The 19,135-nt window shown below is 43.2% G+C and overlaps 1 protein-coding gene across 1 annotated transcript in view; it reads left to right on the plus strand.

The window, feature by feature from the left end:
• The window catches only part of pard3ab (par-3 family cell polarity regulator alpha, b), a 233,486-nt gene that overhangs the window by 115,303 nt on the left and 99,048 nt on the right, over window positions 1–19,135 (plus strand). The window contains exons 8-12 of the mRNA XM_013912826.1: window positions 1,400–1,525; window positions 3,432–3,841; window positions 7,006–7,145; window positions 7,807–7,935; window positions 10,582–10,617. Coding sequence (XP_013768280.1) covers window positions 1,400–1,525; window positions 3,432–3,841; window positions 7,006–7,145; window positions 7,807–7,935; window positions 10,582–10,617 — 841 coding nt within the window. The remainder of the gene's footprint in view (window positions 1–1,399; window positions 1,526–3,431; window positions 3,842–7,005; window positions 7,146–7,806; window positions 7,936–10,581; window positions 10,618–19,135) is intronic.

Raw genomic sequence — 19,135 nt, forward strand, 5'->3', positions numbered from 1 at the left:
TAAAATGAAACGATAGATGTTTTTATATCGTCATCCGATATCGAACAGCCCTATTCCCAGACTTCCTCTACGTATCAGTCTAAACTAAGACTCCCAAATGCCATCACTGACTGTAAAGTCTCCGTTGTACTTTATTGAAAATCAAGATCATATCACTTTTCTCTCTGCCCAATGTAATCAGCCTAAAAGCACATTTATAATGTGCTTTTCTGCTATTGGGGAAATGTCAGTTTGGGTGGTTCACCAAGATTAAGATGCCCAGCTTTCATCAGAGAAATGGGCCCCTCCACAGCAAATCACATTGTGTTCTCACTCAAATTCAATCAGCCGAATTGTCTCTGAACTTTTTCAACTCCTGAACTTTTCTGCCCCCCGGAGTAATCACATTCTCATTCATATTGAGTTATAAACCCGAGGCGAGGGCAAGTATTAAAGCCTAAAATCAACCCAATTTACCTAGGCAACACTCGCTCACACTACCCTCGAAAAATCCTTGATGCTCTCAGACACGGGCTGTATGCCGAAGAAGACTTGATTAGGGTCGCGCCGTCTTCCCTACCCATAGCTGATTTTCTTCCTCGTTCTCTGGTCTATAATCCAAAAAGCGCCCTTTCAGGTGAAGTTAGCCCCTCGCTGTGGCTGTGCGGGGAGTCATAAGCCAGTTTGCCACACTGGATTACAGAGCGACAAGCGTTGAAGCTCAGCATGGCTGAAGAGCTACAGCGTGATATACCAGCTACTGTCTGCCATCAGTCTTTAATACTGTTGTTTTTTTTTATTCCTCTCAGAAACCACTCTGTTTACTTTGTATTCAGAAAAAGGACAGAGGAGCTTAAGAGGTTCGAAAATTAACACATGCAAAGCGTCAACCCGACCAGAACTACATTTGAGGTTTTGAATGTGTTGATTGCCTTTGAATAGATGCCTCCCCCACACACAGCCTCTAAAGCACCCTGATGTGATGCGACTATTTTCTCTCATAAGCCTCATTGGTACACTGATGATGCAAATGACAGGACCACACTGTACTCTCTTCACTAGTACTGCATGATGAAGCAGAGGCAGCAATTAGGCATAGCTGTCTTTTTTGCCAAAAAAAGGGCTTTTCATTAGCTTCACATTGATGATTCTTGAATAACCATCTGGCCACGGGAAGAGGGATTGTTAAAATAAAAAAGAGAATTATTTTCTGTGGTCAGAATAATCTAAACTATATCGAATATCAAAGCGAAGATTTTATAACCCCTCACAAGGACAAAGACTCTTAGCCAGCTTTTATACAGTGTGCAAAAAAGTCCTAGTGTATTCTTCACCCGGCTGTGCAGGCCACAGTGTTTTAACAGCCATGTTGAGTCCACAGACACTGCATCCTCTTGACATGAACTTCTGAACATTTCAGGACTCTTGGCTTGTTGGTCAAGCGTCTGGAGAGAGGAGGGAAGGCCGAGCAGCAGGGCCTCTTCCAGGAGAACGACTGTATCGTCCGTATCAATAACGGAGACCTGCGAAACATCAGATTTGAACAGTAAGACTGCAGCTCACGGGAGCCGTTGTTGAGCTCTGCTGGTCCCTGGTCTTCCTGTGTGAATGGCTTTTTGGCACCATCGCCTCTTCCCTAGCTTTTTAAACCAACCCATAGTCTGAAACATTCTTCTTCTTTTTTTTGGCTGCTCTCCTCTCTCCTCATGCCTATTTTACTCCCTCTCCTGCCGGCGCACAGTCTCCTCTGCTGCCTGTCACTGTGCTAAGCTAACCTTTCCCTACTTAACTCCTGTAGGTCAGAGCCTCAATTCCTCAAGTCGTTCCTGCAATCCTCTTAGCCTTTATTCCCTTGTGTTTCAGTAACAGTAACAGCTCCACTGGACTCCTACTCTCACTACTTTCTCTTTTCTTCTGTCAGAAGGAATGGGAATAACTCTCCTAAAATTCACAGCTTCTCCTTTTTCAGTGCTGTTCATGTCTCCTGCTTTTATTCCCTCCCTAACCAAACTCACACATCCACCCATTTTCTAGATCCCGTACGATGCATGCGAACCTATATGCTGTGTATACAGTACATGCAATATCTGCAATGCAGCGATGCTTTTTTGTTTGCGATGTTTTTTTGCCAGCATTACATTTATACAAAAAGTATATGCATGTTTTAAATGCAATAAGCTGCTCCAAACTGATGAACGTTATGTAAGACACCTATTATGCAAAGTACCACCCACACGTGACCATGTATAGATGCATCTTGGTGGATTTAACCGTTCCTCGAAACGTAGAATCAAACATATATTTCCCCATTTAACAAACTAATAAAATCAGAATCTAGTCACACAGATCATATTGGTTGGTTTCTGATAAGTTCAGGCTTTGAGACTTTTGCTACCACCTCATTATAATGGAGATTAATGGGATTTTACTTTAGTATTATCTCTTACATGACACAGAATTCCTGTATTGATAATACCAGGAATATGCTGTCAGATCTGTTTACTGGGTAGAAATTGAGCAGTTGCACCAAAAGTATGAGTGGAGGTATATAAGAATAATTTGGGTGAACCAACAAACTCCTGGATCCCGGTCATGTTGTCATGTTCCAGCCATTCCCACAGTTGGAGCCACAAGTTATGTGATGGGTGGGAATAAAGCTTCCATACATAGTGTTGCGACAAGTGCATTAGTGCAACAGTTGCTCTTGTTATTTATTTTCATAAGGGGGCAGACTACATCTCCTCCGACACTCGATCCAGCCTGAAATTGTAAAGACACCGTGACGAGACCGTCCCCCTGAGGGAAGGTTGTTGGTAGCTGGGAAAAGAGGCCCGGAATTTCACAAAGAAATTCTTCGGCAGCGCGACTTTTGGTTATCGGTCTGGGGATGGAGGGGGAGCGATAGAAATTCTCGCGGCCTAGCATTTTCTCAAACGTCTGTTCAGCTGTCAGGGGACCCACGTTTGCTTTATTGAAACAGGTGGCGCTAACAAGGCTTTGGTTTTACAGGGCGCTGACAGCCAACATAAGTTTCCATTCACACCTAATGTACACGAGCTCAGACCGAAGCAGTTTTAAAAGAGGATTTTCTGCAAAGTATTCGACGACTGGAGGTCTCCTTCATCTGGAGCCAAATGAGGGGATTATGCGATGGAGCTGTTGGGGAGGGTTCAGTCACTTTCTAGAGCCGCTCACGCTGGCAATGAGTATTAATTAACATGTCAGAATGTTCAGGTGGGCGAAGATGGATTTTATATATAGTACGACTGGGTGTGTGTGTGTTTGAGAGACACTGGGTAGATGGAGTGCTCCACTTGGCAAGTTTGTACAGACAAGTATTGCACTTGATTGTTAAGTATGTTGAGTTTTGCCTCTGTGTCTATCCTTTGTTCTCTCCATGTCCTTAAACCATCGTAAAACTGGTAAATTTCCTCCCACTGTCTTTATCCCAGAGCCCAGAATATGTTCCGTCAAGCCATGCGCTCTCCGGTCATCATGTTCCACGTGGTGCCGTCATCGATGAAGGCCCACTACGAGCAGCTGTCCCACGCTGAGAGGAACCCCGTGTACGCCTCGGGCCGTTTCAGCCCCGACTCCCTCAGCGGCAGCACTGTGTCAGGCATCGACCACACGCCACAGCGGATGTCCCGGCACGGTTCCCAAACGCACCCACACTCCCATCCGTACCCCCATGTGCTCTCAGAGCCGACTGACGGTTACCCCCCTCTGCTTCACCCCGCGGTTTCTGCGGCCAAGCCCCCGACAGGTCACGCCCATTCACCGCAGAAGGGGATGAATTCCACGCCAGCAGGAGGCTATACGAAAAAAGTCGGGAGGAGGCTCAGCATTCAGCTAAAGAAAGGTGAGGAGAGGTCTCCACAAAAACGCACAAACTCTGCCTTAGTGATGGTTTCAACTCAAAGATAATAGATCATAAACCATAACTAGTCTCATAAGCTTATTATTAACATTAATTATGTCTTAGAATGTCATGAGGTTAAGTTTTTCATTGTTAAGTAAATATTAACACATGATCCACAAAAACATTTGGAGCTTTCATCATCAGAAAAGATCTTTATTGTTTCTGAGGAAGAAAAAAGCAAAGTCATCCTAGCCGCTGTAAAAGGGTTGGGTTTGTTGTTGTTTTTGAAGCATACTGAGACTCTTTCCAGAGGATCTGTGAGTCTCTTCTCGTGCTGTGCATTTCTCTGGCTTTTTAAGATTTAGAGGAATACACAGCATCAGTCTAACCTTTTTATTTCTACCCAATAAACAAGCAGCTTCCCGATTCCTTGCAAGCAAGTGTAGGAACACTGTTGGAAGATGGTTCAAGCACCGAAGCGTGGAATATGTAAACGAGGCTGTAAGAGGCTTAAAAACCCCATCCAGAGCTATCCGTACTGATGTAAGATGTGAAAAAGTAGGTGATGAAAGCAAACAGCATCTGCTTAGATGGAAATGTGGAGCAACAGGCGACGTTAGGACTGCAAAGCTGCAGGGATCCTGGTGTACGCTTTGACTGACAGTGGACACAGGTGGTGCAAACCTCTGCCAACAGGATTCCAGGTGTCGGTGCCAGGTCTCAGGGCCAGAGAGCTTGTTGCTAAGCAGCCGCTCGTCCCCGTGCACTGTCAAATGCCACAGCAAAGAGTCTGACAGGGCTGCACCATATGCCCGTTGAAGTTTTCACCCAAACCTGTCCTCTCTCATGGGGCGGGAATCAAGCCAGAACATAAAACATAAAAACGTCCAGCTGCTTTTAAAAAATTCCTGACTCACAGTTCTTACCATCCATTCTTCTGTCAGGTTTTTTTCACTCTTCTCATCCTCATCTGCCCTCTCGCTGACAAAACACTTGTGAAAACGCTGCATTCTGTGCATGATATGGCAGGAGATCTGCTATGTTCACAGTCAAAGATGTTATCTTTTCTCATTCCACCTTTGTTTGCTGTTGTTGGAGCAGACACTTACATGGATTAACAGTGATTCCCAAGAGGCTGTTTGGCTCATCTGTTTTGTTTTGAGTACCGACTTAAGCCTACAGCTTTGAGCGCAGATTAAGCTCCTGCATTTCTTATGTGCTTGAATCAGACACCAGGCTCCTTGCAAATCCCAGGGAGTATCAAAATCAATCACAGAATCTTATTTCTGCACAGGAAATTGCTTAGGTATGTCTTAATCAAGCTAATGGGAGTTTTAAAGATCCTCCTCCCTGTTTAAAGCCAGGAACTCTACAAGCATTTACCGGTGAGTTTAATGCCGCACCTCGAATGCCTGCGGGAAGTTGATTGGCTCATCAATGCAGGGGATTAGGTAGAGGATGTGAAACAGGATGGCTAAGTGTTGTGCTATTCTTTTCATCGGCTCATTCAGACAGGCAGGGGGGGATTAAGGCCAAAACCCCTATACAGCAAAAATGCTCCTCATTGTTCTTATATTAACTTTTTTTGACACACATATCTGTTCAAATGGTTTATTTACAGAAACATATCACACGATCACAAGTTCTGAGCACTTGTACAGTAATCTTTATGTGGGAGAAGTTACTCAAGTATGTTGATTATCTGGAGAAATACACCAGACATTGTGCTGTTTTTTCCTTCACACATGCTGCAGAGCAGTCTGTCAGACATCCACTCACGACCGTAAATGCTCAGTTCAGTTTTAATTCACTGCTTTTTTTTACCTGCAGTATCTGCAGTTGTCCGGTCCTGCTCATTTAGACGTTTCTGTTCTGGACCTGCAGGTTTTGTGTGGAAAGGTTTAGAGCTGCATTGCATTTGCAGATGAAAAGTTCTGGTTACCCGCTCCCTAACCCTGTTGTGTAATGCGTGTTGTTTTTTTTTGACCCAGGTTGTTTTTCAATTTCCAATTAAAAATCAAGCAAAAGTATTACATTTCTTCAGGCTGAACTTTCTTATTGGCACAACATAATTGCGTGTAATTATTGACTGGTTCAAACTGAGACTTTAAAAGCATGCATTTTCATTGCCCTGCAATGTACAAACTACTTTAATTATTCACCACAAACCTACTTAAGTGCTGTGCTGACAGGGTAGAGGATTTCTCTTCATTTCCTGCAACTTCAAGTTGCCCAATAATAGGAAATAGTTTGTTTGTCTGCTAGGAATATGGATAATATGAGACAGAGACCTGCGTTCCTAATGGCTCATAATGATGCACTCGTACGAGGTTGCAGGCAAAACTTACAAACGTACACAAGCCAAATGCAATCCGCCCACAGAAACACAGGTTAATGAGCACACGTAGATCAACAACATCTCGGGGTACTGTGTGCCTTATAGGCCAGGTCACGAGGGAAAGGAGAGACTCGTTGGCGTATTCTTCTCAAAACACAGAGTCAGTTTTCATAAATGATGGTGTGAGAGGCATTTATTGTGAAATTTACAGCACCGGTTGTCGCTGTAATGCTGATTATATTGCCTCTGGGTTTTTTTCAGCATCGTGATATGCTACTGATTATTTCCTGAAAGTATGATGTAATCATTCAGCTGCATGCTGAGCTGAATCAGACAGAATCAGGCGGATCGTGTTTATCACGATGTTGCAGTAGTAAATTCACAGTGGCCTAAACAACGGCCTCACTTATTAACGTGGATTGCAGTTATCTCCTCTGACACTGGGGGACGCACTCTTTAATTCAGGTAAGGTGGGCCACTTGTTACTGGATGATGGTGCTGGAAAAACTGGTTAGGAGTGTGCTCTATTAAAAGAGATGAGGTACTCATTGTTAATGGGTCAAGTGTTCCCCTCGGGTGGGACAACTATATTCATACCAACCCTTTACTCCTAATGAAAGAACCCACTTGACTCTCAGCTAAATGTCTCCCAAAACACCAGCCAATATTATTGCCCTCTCAGATACAGGAGAGTTTTATCAGTTGAATGTTAACATATTTTTAGCAGCTTGAGATCCAGAGGTACAGAGGAGACTGTGCGTCAAGATAAAACCAGATCCTATCATTCGATTTTGCATCCTCACTTATTCACCCGCTCATCCCGCAGGCCCCGAGGGACTCGGCTTCAGTATAACGTCACGGGATGTTCCCATCGGGGGCTCAGCACCCATCTACGTGAAGAATATCCTGCCTAGAGGAGCTGCTATCCAAGATGGCCGTCTCAAGGCAGGAGACAGGTTGCTAGAGGTAAGTGCAGAAAAGTGCGGTAATGCTTTACAAGGCGTGTGTGAGGAGGCTTTAATTTAGTCATTTAATAAAGTCTTAGATGGCGATTGTGATCTGGAAGGTAGATGTGCATCACGTAGGAACGGTGATTCCGTTCCAAAACGCGCGAAACGGCAATTTTAAATATGTGATATACGCTGCTTGCCATCTGCTGAAGTGTAACAAATTCCTTTCTCGTAACCGTTTTAAATGGAAATGTGGATCCTGAAATTAAATCAAAGACTATGCTTCCACACGCTATCTCGTGCAGCAAAAACAGAACGGCTTTTGAAGTTGCATCATCCCACGTTGCAAACCATTTGCATAAAGGATTACACTGTGCAGCTCTGAATGTATGGGGTTATTGCACCAAAACTTTCAATCCTTTTATCCTCATGTTTTTCTCATTTTCAAACTTTGTTTGAACTAGGGCTAAAGCGACTAGTTGATCGACTAATCAAATTAGAAAACGAACCATCTGCCGCTTTGATAAAAATGTAAAGTGTTGCTGTTTTTCTGTCACGGCCAAAAGGCGTAATTAAGAGATTTGAGTGTTTCACCTTTTTTTTAAAACAAGCCTAGATAATAATCCATACAAGATAATGTAGAGTTTAACCCAATTACTGTGCCTCCTCCTGTTCAGGTGAATGGCGTGGACCTGAATGGGCGGACCCAGGAGGAAGTGGTCTCCTTGCTTAGAGCTACACCCATGGGCGGGGCTGTGGGGCTGCTGGTTTTACGCCAGGAGGACTCTTTCCTACCCCGAGAAGTGGTACGTTGGCTGCTCGCCTCACTGCAGCTCTTCACCCTGTCACCATAATGAATTACATATCATGACATATATATATGTAACTTATGTATATACAGAGATGGTGTGTTCTGGCACATGTGTGTGAGCACTTCCGTGTGTGATCCTGAGCTGTCACAAGCCCTGTTAATCCTTCCAGTGAGGGCTGTGCCGTCTTCTCATTTCCCAGCTAACACAGCACGCTAGCCGAGCATGCAGATTGATGATCCTGCTCCATCGCCGCACCGCTCTTTATTATCAAGTCGCGGCTAGCCTCGGTGGAAACCTGTAGAGCTGTCTTTTCACCCTCTCCTTTCTTCTCGATTTCACTTTGTCTTCAGTCTTTCATTGTCCATCACCCTCCTCTCCATCCTCCTTCACCAGCTCCCTTTCTTTCTTCACATTTGGTGGGTAACCTTCTCTGCATCTGCATTTCCATCTCCTCTCACTGTGTTTTGCCTCCAAGCTGACTCGGTAGATTGATGGATGTGTGGATGAAAAGACAGACGCAGGGCAGGTAGCAGGCAGAGAGTGAAAAACACACTTGGCTTGAATATCAATCAGGCGTAGTCTACACACATTACATTTTACAAACTGAAATACAACTGTTTGTGAGCAGTTTTTGGATGCTGCTGCTGTCACTCAGTCTTGGCAGAAGCCACTCTCAGTGATTCATGCATACTGATGCTAATTTAGTTTTCATGTTTGTTTATGTTCATGAAGTTCATGTTTTTACATGGTGCCAGATGTTGTACTTAATTATCTTTGCAGAAACATGTAACAGGATGCTCGGCATGTATGGCGTTGCCTCAAAGTTGTGTTTTTTAATAAGGAAGGGAGCTTATAATGACCAAGGCAGAAGCAAGATGGCAGAACACAGAGAATTAAGTGGCTTTATTAATGTGTGGGAAGTGAACAGTGGAGGCTGTGGGTGCGCTTTAAACCACATTGGTGTTTACTCTACAGCAACAGTCAAGGTTTCTCTGCTATCTCCCTACCTCTGCTAGCTGGCTTGAACACACAGCTTATCGAGTACTAACGTGAGTAATAGCACCAAACAGCCTTAAATCTCTGCTCTGCTGTAGCAAAAATTTATTTCTCCCTCTACCTTCAGAAGCCATGACAGCCAGCAGAGCCACAAACAGCTATTCACTAGCAAGCGGTGCCAATCAAACGGCTGATTGGTGACAATTATCACAGTGAGCGATGCAGATGAGGCTATTGGCTGGCTGTCGCCATGGGTGAAGTTTGATGAGGCAAACTGCCACACTGGTCGATACTCATCTTTAGATTACAGCAGAGCTTTAAGTCTGGCTGACTCTGCATAGCTGGTAGTTAGATGGCAGGATTTATTTGATCTGTGGTTATCAGCTGCAGAGGGTGGAGAGTGCGATGTGAAAGGGCTGAAATGGGACTCGAGGGAGATGAGGTCCAGTGCTCAAAATGAGCAGCTCGAGTCTCTATCTACAGCTAGACTGCACTTTTTCTTCTGCGTTTTAGAGCCTGTAGAGACGAAACAGTCTGTCAGTTAACAACAACATAAGGGTGAAAGATGTTCTAAATTCACAGTAGCGCATTACTTGGGTAATTTAAGCTTAAAAAAAACGAGATCGGGCTTTCTTGGCACATAGTTATGAATTACAAATGGCGATTACTAAGCCTAATATATTAAATCTAATGTAGAGTAATGAAAAGAATTAAGTGAGCAGCTGTCGTATTACTGGTGACATAATTCTCAGCAGGTATAAAAGCCCTTAATCTAAGCTGAACAATCTATTTTATCACTAATGTGAAACTACATCAGTGTGACACGTAATATGCTGAGCAGGAAATTGAGCTTACACTGTAATGGTAGGATAACAAAGAAATTGGAAATGTTATTCAGATTTGCTGTATTTTTATTCAAATTCCTGCATCACCAATGCAAGAATCTGGCATAAAATCACACTTAGTTTCAGAGAGAAGCAGGATTGTAGAAAGCAGCTCTGTCCTTTACAGTTTTGAATGTAGTTAAATTCAAGCAACTTTTTCAAAGCGGTTACTAAACTGTGCCGAATGCATTTGACGATCCTTTTTGAACCGCACTTTGGGCGTGGCCAAATTCTGGTGCTCACCAAGATTTGTTGTTGTTGTTGTTTTGTTTGATGACTGATGCTGACTTTTTATTTACAGTCAAAACTGTGTGAAAGTTTCAGAATCTCGGTCTACACAGAGCATTTTACTTGTAAAGATTGTGGCTGTGAATTTCTTCGGGTCGTTTTTCTTGCGATGAAAGCAATCTGGATGTTTGTCTCATCTTGCGATAGGGCACAGCTGGATGGTTAAAAAAAATCTAGAGTACATGAAAGTGAAACTGTAAGTTTGTGCAGATGCAAAGACAGCATTTCGATAAATATGACATTTTGTCTTTGCGACCGCTTCAGTTGTTTCCGAGCCACGGTTGATACTCAAAGTCTCTGCACTCGTCAGATTTATCGTTTTCATGTCCTGCATGCGCTTTTTCTTGAACTGCCTAACTTTATCCACTAGTTCCCTGATTTCTGTTATAGTCGAATGTTCAGTGTTTATGTAAATAAGTATATTTTATTTCCTGATTACTTTTGGTTCTTCTGTCCCTCCTCCATCCTCTAGAATGCTGAGCCCCAGATGCAAATCCCCAGAGATTTGGTAAGACACCACCCTTACACCGACCTGCAACAAACCTCCACCTCTCTTCTTTAACAACTCCCTCCTCTTTATTTAGCCCAACCTCCCCCTCCCGCTCTTATCACCCAACTCATGCATGCATCCAGCCTCTGCTGCTAAACTAGCTGGTTAATCAGAGTGCAAGTCAGTACCCTACCTATAGTGTTAGTCACTAATTTAAATCTCTAGCTAGAGTCGCTGTAACAATTCACAATTTCATGCTTCATCAGTATGTGGCTGTTGAAGTTGTGCTGCAGTATAATTTGCTCCATAACTCCCTTCAGAGCTGTGTTTGCCAGTGAAGGTGGAAGTTTGCTGTATTTGTTAGCTGTGGATAAGGCTGTCAGTCTGGCCTTGTTGCTGCAGACCCGCTCCGATATGTGAGGCGAATAACAAACCCAGTTTAGTTTAGGGGGAAATGCAGACAGTGCAGTGAAACGTGCACAGACACTTTGACAGCTTTAATAGATTAACGGTTTCCGTAATTGAGGAATTTAACATAAAGTATATAGCGTGCTATAAATGTCTGACAGAGATTCTTAATCTTGGGATTGTACCCTATGGAGTATGTTTCCGAATCTACCTTCTGTGAATAATCAGCCCTCATCAGGATGTACAGTGTCTCCAACTGTTACAGTGTGGTCTTTATGGCACACATTACCCAAAAAGGCTCTCGATCGCAGCAGCTGTTAAAAGCTCGTCTGTTTTTACTGCTCGTATTAAAAAGCTATTCAGATTTCCATAACTCTCCATTTACATGCCAAATTTGATTTGTGATTTAACAGACTTCACGTCTTCACATCTGGCCTTACCTTCAGGTTACATCTGGCTGAGTGCAGGTAATTGGTTAGGTTTTTGCGTGGCACATTAGAAGTGTAATTGCCCAGTTAATCTGATTGGCGGTTCTACCTGCCAGCTGTAGGGATGATCCTCGTCGTGACGAAGCGTTATGGCGGGGCGTTGTTGACTATTGTGACTGCAGCTGGCACATTTCATATGTGTGCACATGTGCAGAAAAGATGACGCGTATCATTCCAGAAGCATTAGAATAAGTGCAGATAAACACCACTGTGTCTCCCGTTGCTGCATTTCAATGTCACATTTTAAAGTCGGAATGGTATAAGCCATCCTTGGAAGAATTGTGCTGTCTTCCTTCCAAAAGTGCACTATAAGTTTAAACTTTTGGAATATTTATTGGGAATTAATTGCTTTGCTTTTGCCTTTTACTCACATTTCTTTTTTTTCTCAGTAATGTAAAGAACAATCCAGGTGGTCTGTGTGGTTTGTGTAGCAGTTTCATGTGGTTTTGTCTCTTTCTGACTCTGATCTTTTTAGGAATTGATGCTAGCCTAATTATTTATATATATATTTAAATAATGTAGCAATATTGCAATTTGCGTCTTTAATGCAAGAAAATAATGTCCGTTTCCTCAATTTTGGATGTTTCCCACCCTAAAGATCGATGTGAACCAGAGCCAGACTGATAAGAAAAAGCACCACAGTCCTGCTGTCTCCTCTCGCTTCTCTTTTCAACTCCCTTCTTTCCTGCTTTCCAAACTCCAAACCTCCAGATGAGCCTTCTCCTTACCCTTTCCCGGAACATCAACCGCCATAATGGATTCAGTGCCTTTCAGATGTTATCTGTTGTCAGGCGCCTCATTTTAAACATCTCACTGCCGATAACAGCAACAATAGCAGAGGCACCATGATGGTGTAAGGGGCAGGGAGTGGGTCCGAAAGAACATCTTTTAATGGACATGCAAGTATTAGATAGCTTTCCAATGGAAAAGGCGGGATAACATCAGTGCCCCTGGGACAGCAGCTCGTTATTATTGTCCTCATTCTCGTATTATTTTTCTTAAGTGACCACATAATAAAAACAACTATAGAACATTGTGAAAATTCAAATCACTCTCAAATCATTACTTTTGTTCAGCCAACTGTCCAAAGTTGAAAAGCATTTAATTAAAACATCTAAAGCTTTCAATTCTTTAACAGTAACAGTAACAGCAAAAAGCAGGCTCACGTGCCGCATGGGGAGCTTAATTATGTCTGTTGATTTTCTTTAACTTTTCTGTTATGCATCTCTACAGTGCAGTTAGTCGTGTTTAAAAAAAGCTAACAAAACTTACTATGTAGACAGCTTTTAGATCCGCGGCTTTGCCGGCACTCAGCTGGGTTTTTGGAAGCTGGCACAGCATGACTCATCCTTTGAGAGAGCTCTGTCAAGGGTTACACGGCAGACAAAATGCAGCAAGTGAAGTGGAAAAAGCACTCGCTTTATGAAATCGGTCCAATGACCCAAAAATCACGCACGATTTTACAGTAGTGCTTTAGAGGTTGGCTAAAACTTTTAGTTGTTTTGTCATGTTTACGCGGTAAAGCCACCGTGCTCTCCAATCATTGCAATAAAAATGGCCAATGATCAAGGAGACTCCTGTTTCTTTTAGCACTTCATCCATGGCATTAGCGCCCATGACCCTCTTTGTTACATATTTGGTCAAGTCACTTTAAACTTTCTGGCCAAATAGTTTCTTTATTGCAAGTAGTGTCTTGGACTCAGTAAGTGGTCCATGTCTAAGGGGCTTCTGTGTCTAACCTGTTGACTTTGACTGCTCCCTTTAGCATCCACGGCAGCCTGTGACAGCCGGGAAACACCATTGGCTGATAGAGGTAACTGCTGCATGACATCAACAGCGTGGGCTATTATGTGCTGTATAGGGGGGAAAAGGCATGAAAGGCAAATGAGATACTTTGGGTGGCTGCACAAATAGACTGGGAGTCATTTAAGCAATCCATTGCTTTCCCAATGGTCTGTAAAAACAAAAGACTTTGTTGGGTTTTCTCTTCTGTCTCTTCCTCGCCCCCTTCTTCTCATTGTTTCGTCTCCTGTCTCTGTCTTTGTTAGTTCCCCTTTTCTTTATTTCACTCCCCCCCGCCTCTCTCTCTGCCTCACACACGCACACTTAAGACACACTTTAAGACTTAAATCCTCTTCTCTGCACCTGGCTGCTACAATACAGTGCTGATCAAAGGCATCCGTCTTTACATGCCTGCTCTGATAGTTTCATAATGGGCCCATAACGTGAACATTCAGCTCCATTGTTTATGCCATTAGTCATACTGGCTTATGGAAAATTACTGCAATGCTATATTGAAAAGCCATCAGCAGGAGCAGCAGTAATGCTACAGCAGCGCCGTGCCAAGATGCTATCTATCACATGTGAATGTTTCTCTCTGCACACAAAGCTGTTATGAAATGGTAATTTGTTAGCACATTTTGGTGTAATGATGAAGGATTTTTTCACAGCGTGATAAAGCATTCAGCATGGCCGCCCATGACACGGCATATATTTACAGAAGAATCTGGCAGCATTATACTGTATTTGTCTGTGAGGAGGTCAGAAGTGTGGTGCTGTTGTGTGGGAGGGGTTTGTATTTTTGTTTTTCAACTACAACTTGCATGACAAACCAAAGCCGTGCATTAGTGCAACATCATTTCATTTGCAGCTCGTAATAACAAGTCAGTCGGTGAAAACCGTGAGCGCATGATGCATCAAAGCTTCTATGTTCTGCTCTTTGTTTCAACGCTTCGTAACATACAGCACCCGATACAGCAGTTGTTACATGAAGTAAAGTACCGAACGTGTCCGGGGGGTTTTTTTTGGACTCCTCTAAGGTTTTTCAAAAATATAACAAACATTACGCCATATTTCATTTATACAACTGTGCACAGTTTATTTGTTAAGCAATAAATGCTGTCAACGGTGGAATATGGGGTCGTAATTCATTTTTGATTAACTGAAAGAGAATGCACAGTCACCAAAGTTTTCATTCCAGGAAGTTAATGAAATTATCTCACATATTTCTGGATCATAACAGCAGACTCCATGGCAGGCATTCAGATTCAACCTTTGGAGAAACTAGCACTGTTGAGCTGTGTTTATAGCCACGAGTCAGCTCTGCTGACTGGGGTAATAATTGCATCATATCTCTATCTCAAAAGATCTGATATGATATTCCTCACTCTGCATTTTCCACATTAGGTGGCTGGTTATTGCTGCTGCATGTCTGATGGCCTACGTCAGCATAAATCTATCTGGCAATAACGGTGACAAGTATTCTTATTTAAAGTCTAAAATGCTGGTGTCTTCTAAGCGAGCATAACTAATAAAACAAAGCCTGACTTTAAAGCAGTACCTATTGTGCTTTTCCTATTATTTATATGTATTCAACAGTGGGGACGCTGAAGCCTGAGGGTGATAGGTGGAACAAAAGGGCTAACACAGAGTGACTGACAGTCATTCATGATCACAATCACACCTATGCTCAATTTAGAATCACCAATCAATCTAACATACTGTGGGAGGAAGCTGAAGTACTCAGCGAGAGTGCATGAAAGCTCCACACAGGAAGCTCCTGGCTGACTAGTGGATTCCTGATCCCAGTCACTCTACACATGTGAGGCAACAGTCCTAACCACTGTCTCAGTCATCCAGGTTATTGCAGTCTAAGAAGCTTGGAAGGAAAAGCGTCTGGACTTCTTGAGGTTTTTAAAGACGTTTCACCTCTCATCTGAGAAGCTTCTTCAGGTCTAAGAGCAACTGGTGGAGAGTCCCAGATTTTAAACCCTATGGGAGTGGGTGTAGATCACAATCAGCCAAGGTTTCAGGCGAATCCATTGGTGAAACCTAGCCCCACCCTATCATGTGATTTACTGAGATCAAATGACCCAGGATGTGAGTGGGCGTTAAGGCGTCTGGGAAGGGATCTTCTTCAGTTGCTCTTAGAACTGAAGAAGCTTTTCGGATGAGAGGTGAAACGTTTCCAAGGAAACTTAAAGAAGTCCAGATGGTTTTCTTTCTAACTCCATAGGTCCTAACCACTCAACCACTGTCCAAAGCTCTAAAACTGTGCCCAGTGTACTCAGTGTGCAGGTGATCCTTGATGGCCAAAAGCTCAGACGTGACAATGCTCTAAACATTTTATTTCGGACAGTTTTTTGCACTCTGTATGATGTCGGGTAACATGGATCTTCATGAGCTCAAAAGCGACAACCCACCTTCTGTTTGCAGTGAATGAAAAGAAAACTGTCCTAAAAGAGTTAAAAGGACACATTTCAGACAGAGAGTCTCTGTGTGAGGTCAATAAGTCTGTTGAAAGATAATATTACTGTACCTAACTGTACTGCTTTCAGCCTCAAATAATCTTTGCATTTCAATTTCTGTCCTTCTAGTCAAATACATTGAGTAGTCACAACTGGTGGACAGTTCATAACTTACTGCAACCCTGTAAACTTTGAAATTGGAGTTTTTCTGTTGATGGGGTATCTGTTGCTCTTACTACTGTACATGATCTGAATATTGGTGTTATCGCCACCTCAGGTAAATAGCAGCTTAGTGGGGTTTTTTAGCTGTAATGTAGCAAGAAGTCATTACTGGAGTTACATAACTTGTATCATTATTAGCACAGGAGAATAGCAGCAGTGATTAATGGTTGCAGCTCGGTGGCAGCAGGCACAGTGGTGTTTCTGTGTTTTCCAGAGGCCCGGTGGTGACACATACAAGTCAATCAGAGAGGGCCATTCTACCACAGAACAGGCCTTTTGGCTTAATTAAAGTGATGTTTCAAGCTGCCACCTGGCCTGTACCCTCACGCACACACACATTACAGCCACCCATACAGGACATTACACACACGCACACACACACTGTATGCAGCTACGTAGACTATCAAGAGCCTTTTGCACATTGCAAACTCTAAAACGCACGGGTCATATGGCACGATTTACACAAACACGCAACACCTCAGATGCACACGCACCACTACACATTTGCACATAAGTATACTCGCGCACTAGCACACACGGGCGTAGAGTGACTGGGAGCAGCTGCTAGTGTAATTGCTTGGGGTTGGATGAGGTTATAAATGGTTTCTAGTGGCCGAGAGAGAGGGAGAGCTAGAAAGAGGGCAGCTGATTAGTTTTGGACTGCAAGTTGAACATGTGACTGTGTGTGTGTGTGTGTGTGTGTGTGTGTGTGTGTGTGTGTGTGTGTGTGTGTGTGTGTGGATATCAGCCTCCATAAGGCTGTAAAGGAAGTGTCTATCAGCATAGTCATATCATAGAAGGATAGCATGTTTTTTTTGTTCACACACACAAATCATACCAACACACACACTTCCTCTCTTTCCCCCTGTCACTGGCTTTCTCTATGACACACATACACACTCCACACACCTGCCTTCCTCTCCTCCTCCGTGCTGTGCCTGCCTCGGGTGCGTCGATCACACAGGTATTTGATATTCATGGTTTATCAGCATGGAGCTACAGCGAGACACATCAGAAAGAGTGGGAGAAGGTGAGGGGGAGGGGGGACAAGTAGGAGTCATGAATAGAGGGGAGAAAAGGGGGAAGCAGGAAAGGAGGGTGCGAGAAAAGGGGAGGAGAGTGGAAAGACGAGGACGAGGGAAGACGCTATGAAATTTTTTCTTTTTTTTTTCTTCACTGGAAAAAAGGATCATAGCAGAAACGACCAAAGTCAGGCACTTTTTGGGTATAGTGTGGATTGTAAAGGGTGAGATGGAGTGATGCTGATGAAGATACAGGAACATAGAGCGAGGATGGCAGTGCATAAAGCAGCAAAAGAAAGCCAGGAATATGAAAAGATTTGGAGTATGAATAAGCAGAGATGGACTGTGCTACAGTAGGCAGCCAACAATGCTCTCCACGCCCGACTTCTCTCGACCAATTACACCCTTCACTGCCCCCTTTTTACTTCTCTCTCTCTTTTCAATCATCACCTCCAGCCCTCATCCCCCCCCCCCCCCCTCTAAAATTCCCCTCAACTGACTTTTCCAGATGCCATCAAATCGACAGGTTTGTATAGCCAAAGTCAAGCTAATCATTCCAGGCCCTGCAGCGGAGAAAGAAAAAGCAGGAAAAGAGTCTTATTCTCTGCAATGCTCAAGTTTTAGTTACTGCACACATACAAAGAAGAGCAGAGGCTTTGAAGGTGTGAGACTTGCATTAGATGTGCTGCACTGGAGAGGTTTGGGGAGGATGGATGGGAATGAGTGAAAATGAGAATGCGAGAGGGACAGAAGGCTTCAGAAAGCTAGTGTGTGTGAGAGGGTTTAAATAGGAGAATTTAATGCGTCATCTTTTCCTTCTTTTAAGTGTCAAGTTTTATGTTACAGCCAAAATTTGGTCAGCAGTTAACAAAAAACAAAAGTTATTGCTCCGAGTTAAAGCCTGTTAATCCTCAAAGCCCCGTCCAGCTCACTGTCATCACCTGTGCTGACTTGAAACACTCCAGTCCCATCAATCTGTGGTTGTTCTTATGTATAAGTTCTTCCATTTCTTAAGTCGGATAACTGAGAAAGAAGGAGCTGCTTACTTTATGGATGCCACCTGTGAACTAGACAAAAAGCATTTTTCCTGTGATTTCAGAGTTTTCAGACAAGCGGTGTTTATCTGAACTGAGTTCAAATTTGAGGCTCACGTTTTCAAGTGCATCTTTCTGCACAGTACTTTGAGAAAAGCTCGTTTTCTGTGTGGCACAAACACTACTTTAGCGTCAAGGATAAAAGCAAAAACGATGGCTCTTCAAATTGAGATGTTTTAATGTTGGGTGTGCTCGTAGGAATAAATGATAAGAGGGGGAAACGAGCCGAAGACATGGGCGACGGAAGAACAAGTACGTGGGAGCTGGGGAAGGGAGGTGGCGCAAAACAGGGAGGAGATGAGGAGATGGAGATTTAAAAAATAAATAAATGTGAAAGAGCAGTATAAAAATACGAAAAGCGGAGAGAGTGAGAGATACAGGCGCGCAGTGAGAGAGGTGGCAGTGTCTCTCCTTTTGTGTTCCACATGGATTCATCCCTTTCTGTCGGCCTTTCATTCACACTCCCTCGCTCGCTCACTCTGTCATTGTCAGGCTCGCACTCTCTCATTCTTCTCACCCTTTTCTTTTCGACTCCTCGCCTTTCCACCCTCTCCATTTCCCCCCCATCCCTCCTCAAGCCCATTGCTACTTTCCTTTCCATCACCTTCATTCAGCTCCTCTCACTTTGAACCTTCTTTGCCTCCTGTGCCTGTGTGGGGGTTTTTTCTTCTGATTTTCTTGTTGGTGTATTTTCTCTGTCTGGTCTTAATAACAATAATAATCAGTTAGATAATTCAGGATCTCAGAAAAACAACAATTAAGCTTTATTTAAAAGTTGGTACACTGCGTCCAATTTAAGATAAATATTTTGGATCATGACTAAAATTTAGATTATAGGTTATCAGAAGGTTGTAACTTTGTTATACATAGTAATAAAATGTTACTTATAATTTTGCTTACACACTGTAAACAGGATGTAGTAGGAGTAGAGCACATTTGATGCCCACAGTTGGCCTTAGTGGTAAAATCATGTACTTCAGAACTTTTCCCAGGCTGACCCACAGCTCCTTTCCAAAAAAAAAAAAGGAAAAAGTAGCCTCTCTGGCGGTTTATGC

The sequence above is a fragment of the Pundamilia nyererei genome, unplaced genomic scaffold (assembly GCF_000239375.1).
Source record: "Pundamilia nyererei isolate P.nyererei 1_Seehausen unplaced genomic scaffold, PunNye1.0 scaffold00103, whole genome shotgun sequence".
NCBI classification, from domain to species: Eukaryota; Metazoa; Chordata; class Actinopteri; order Cichliformes; family Cichlidae; genus Pundamilia; species Pundamilia nyererei.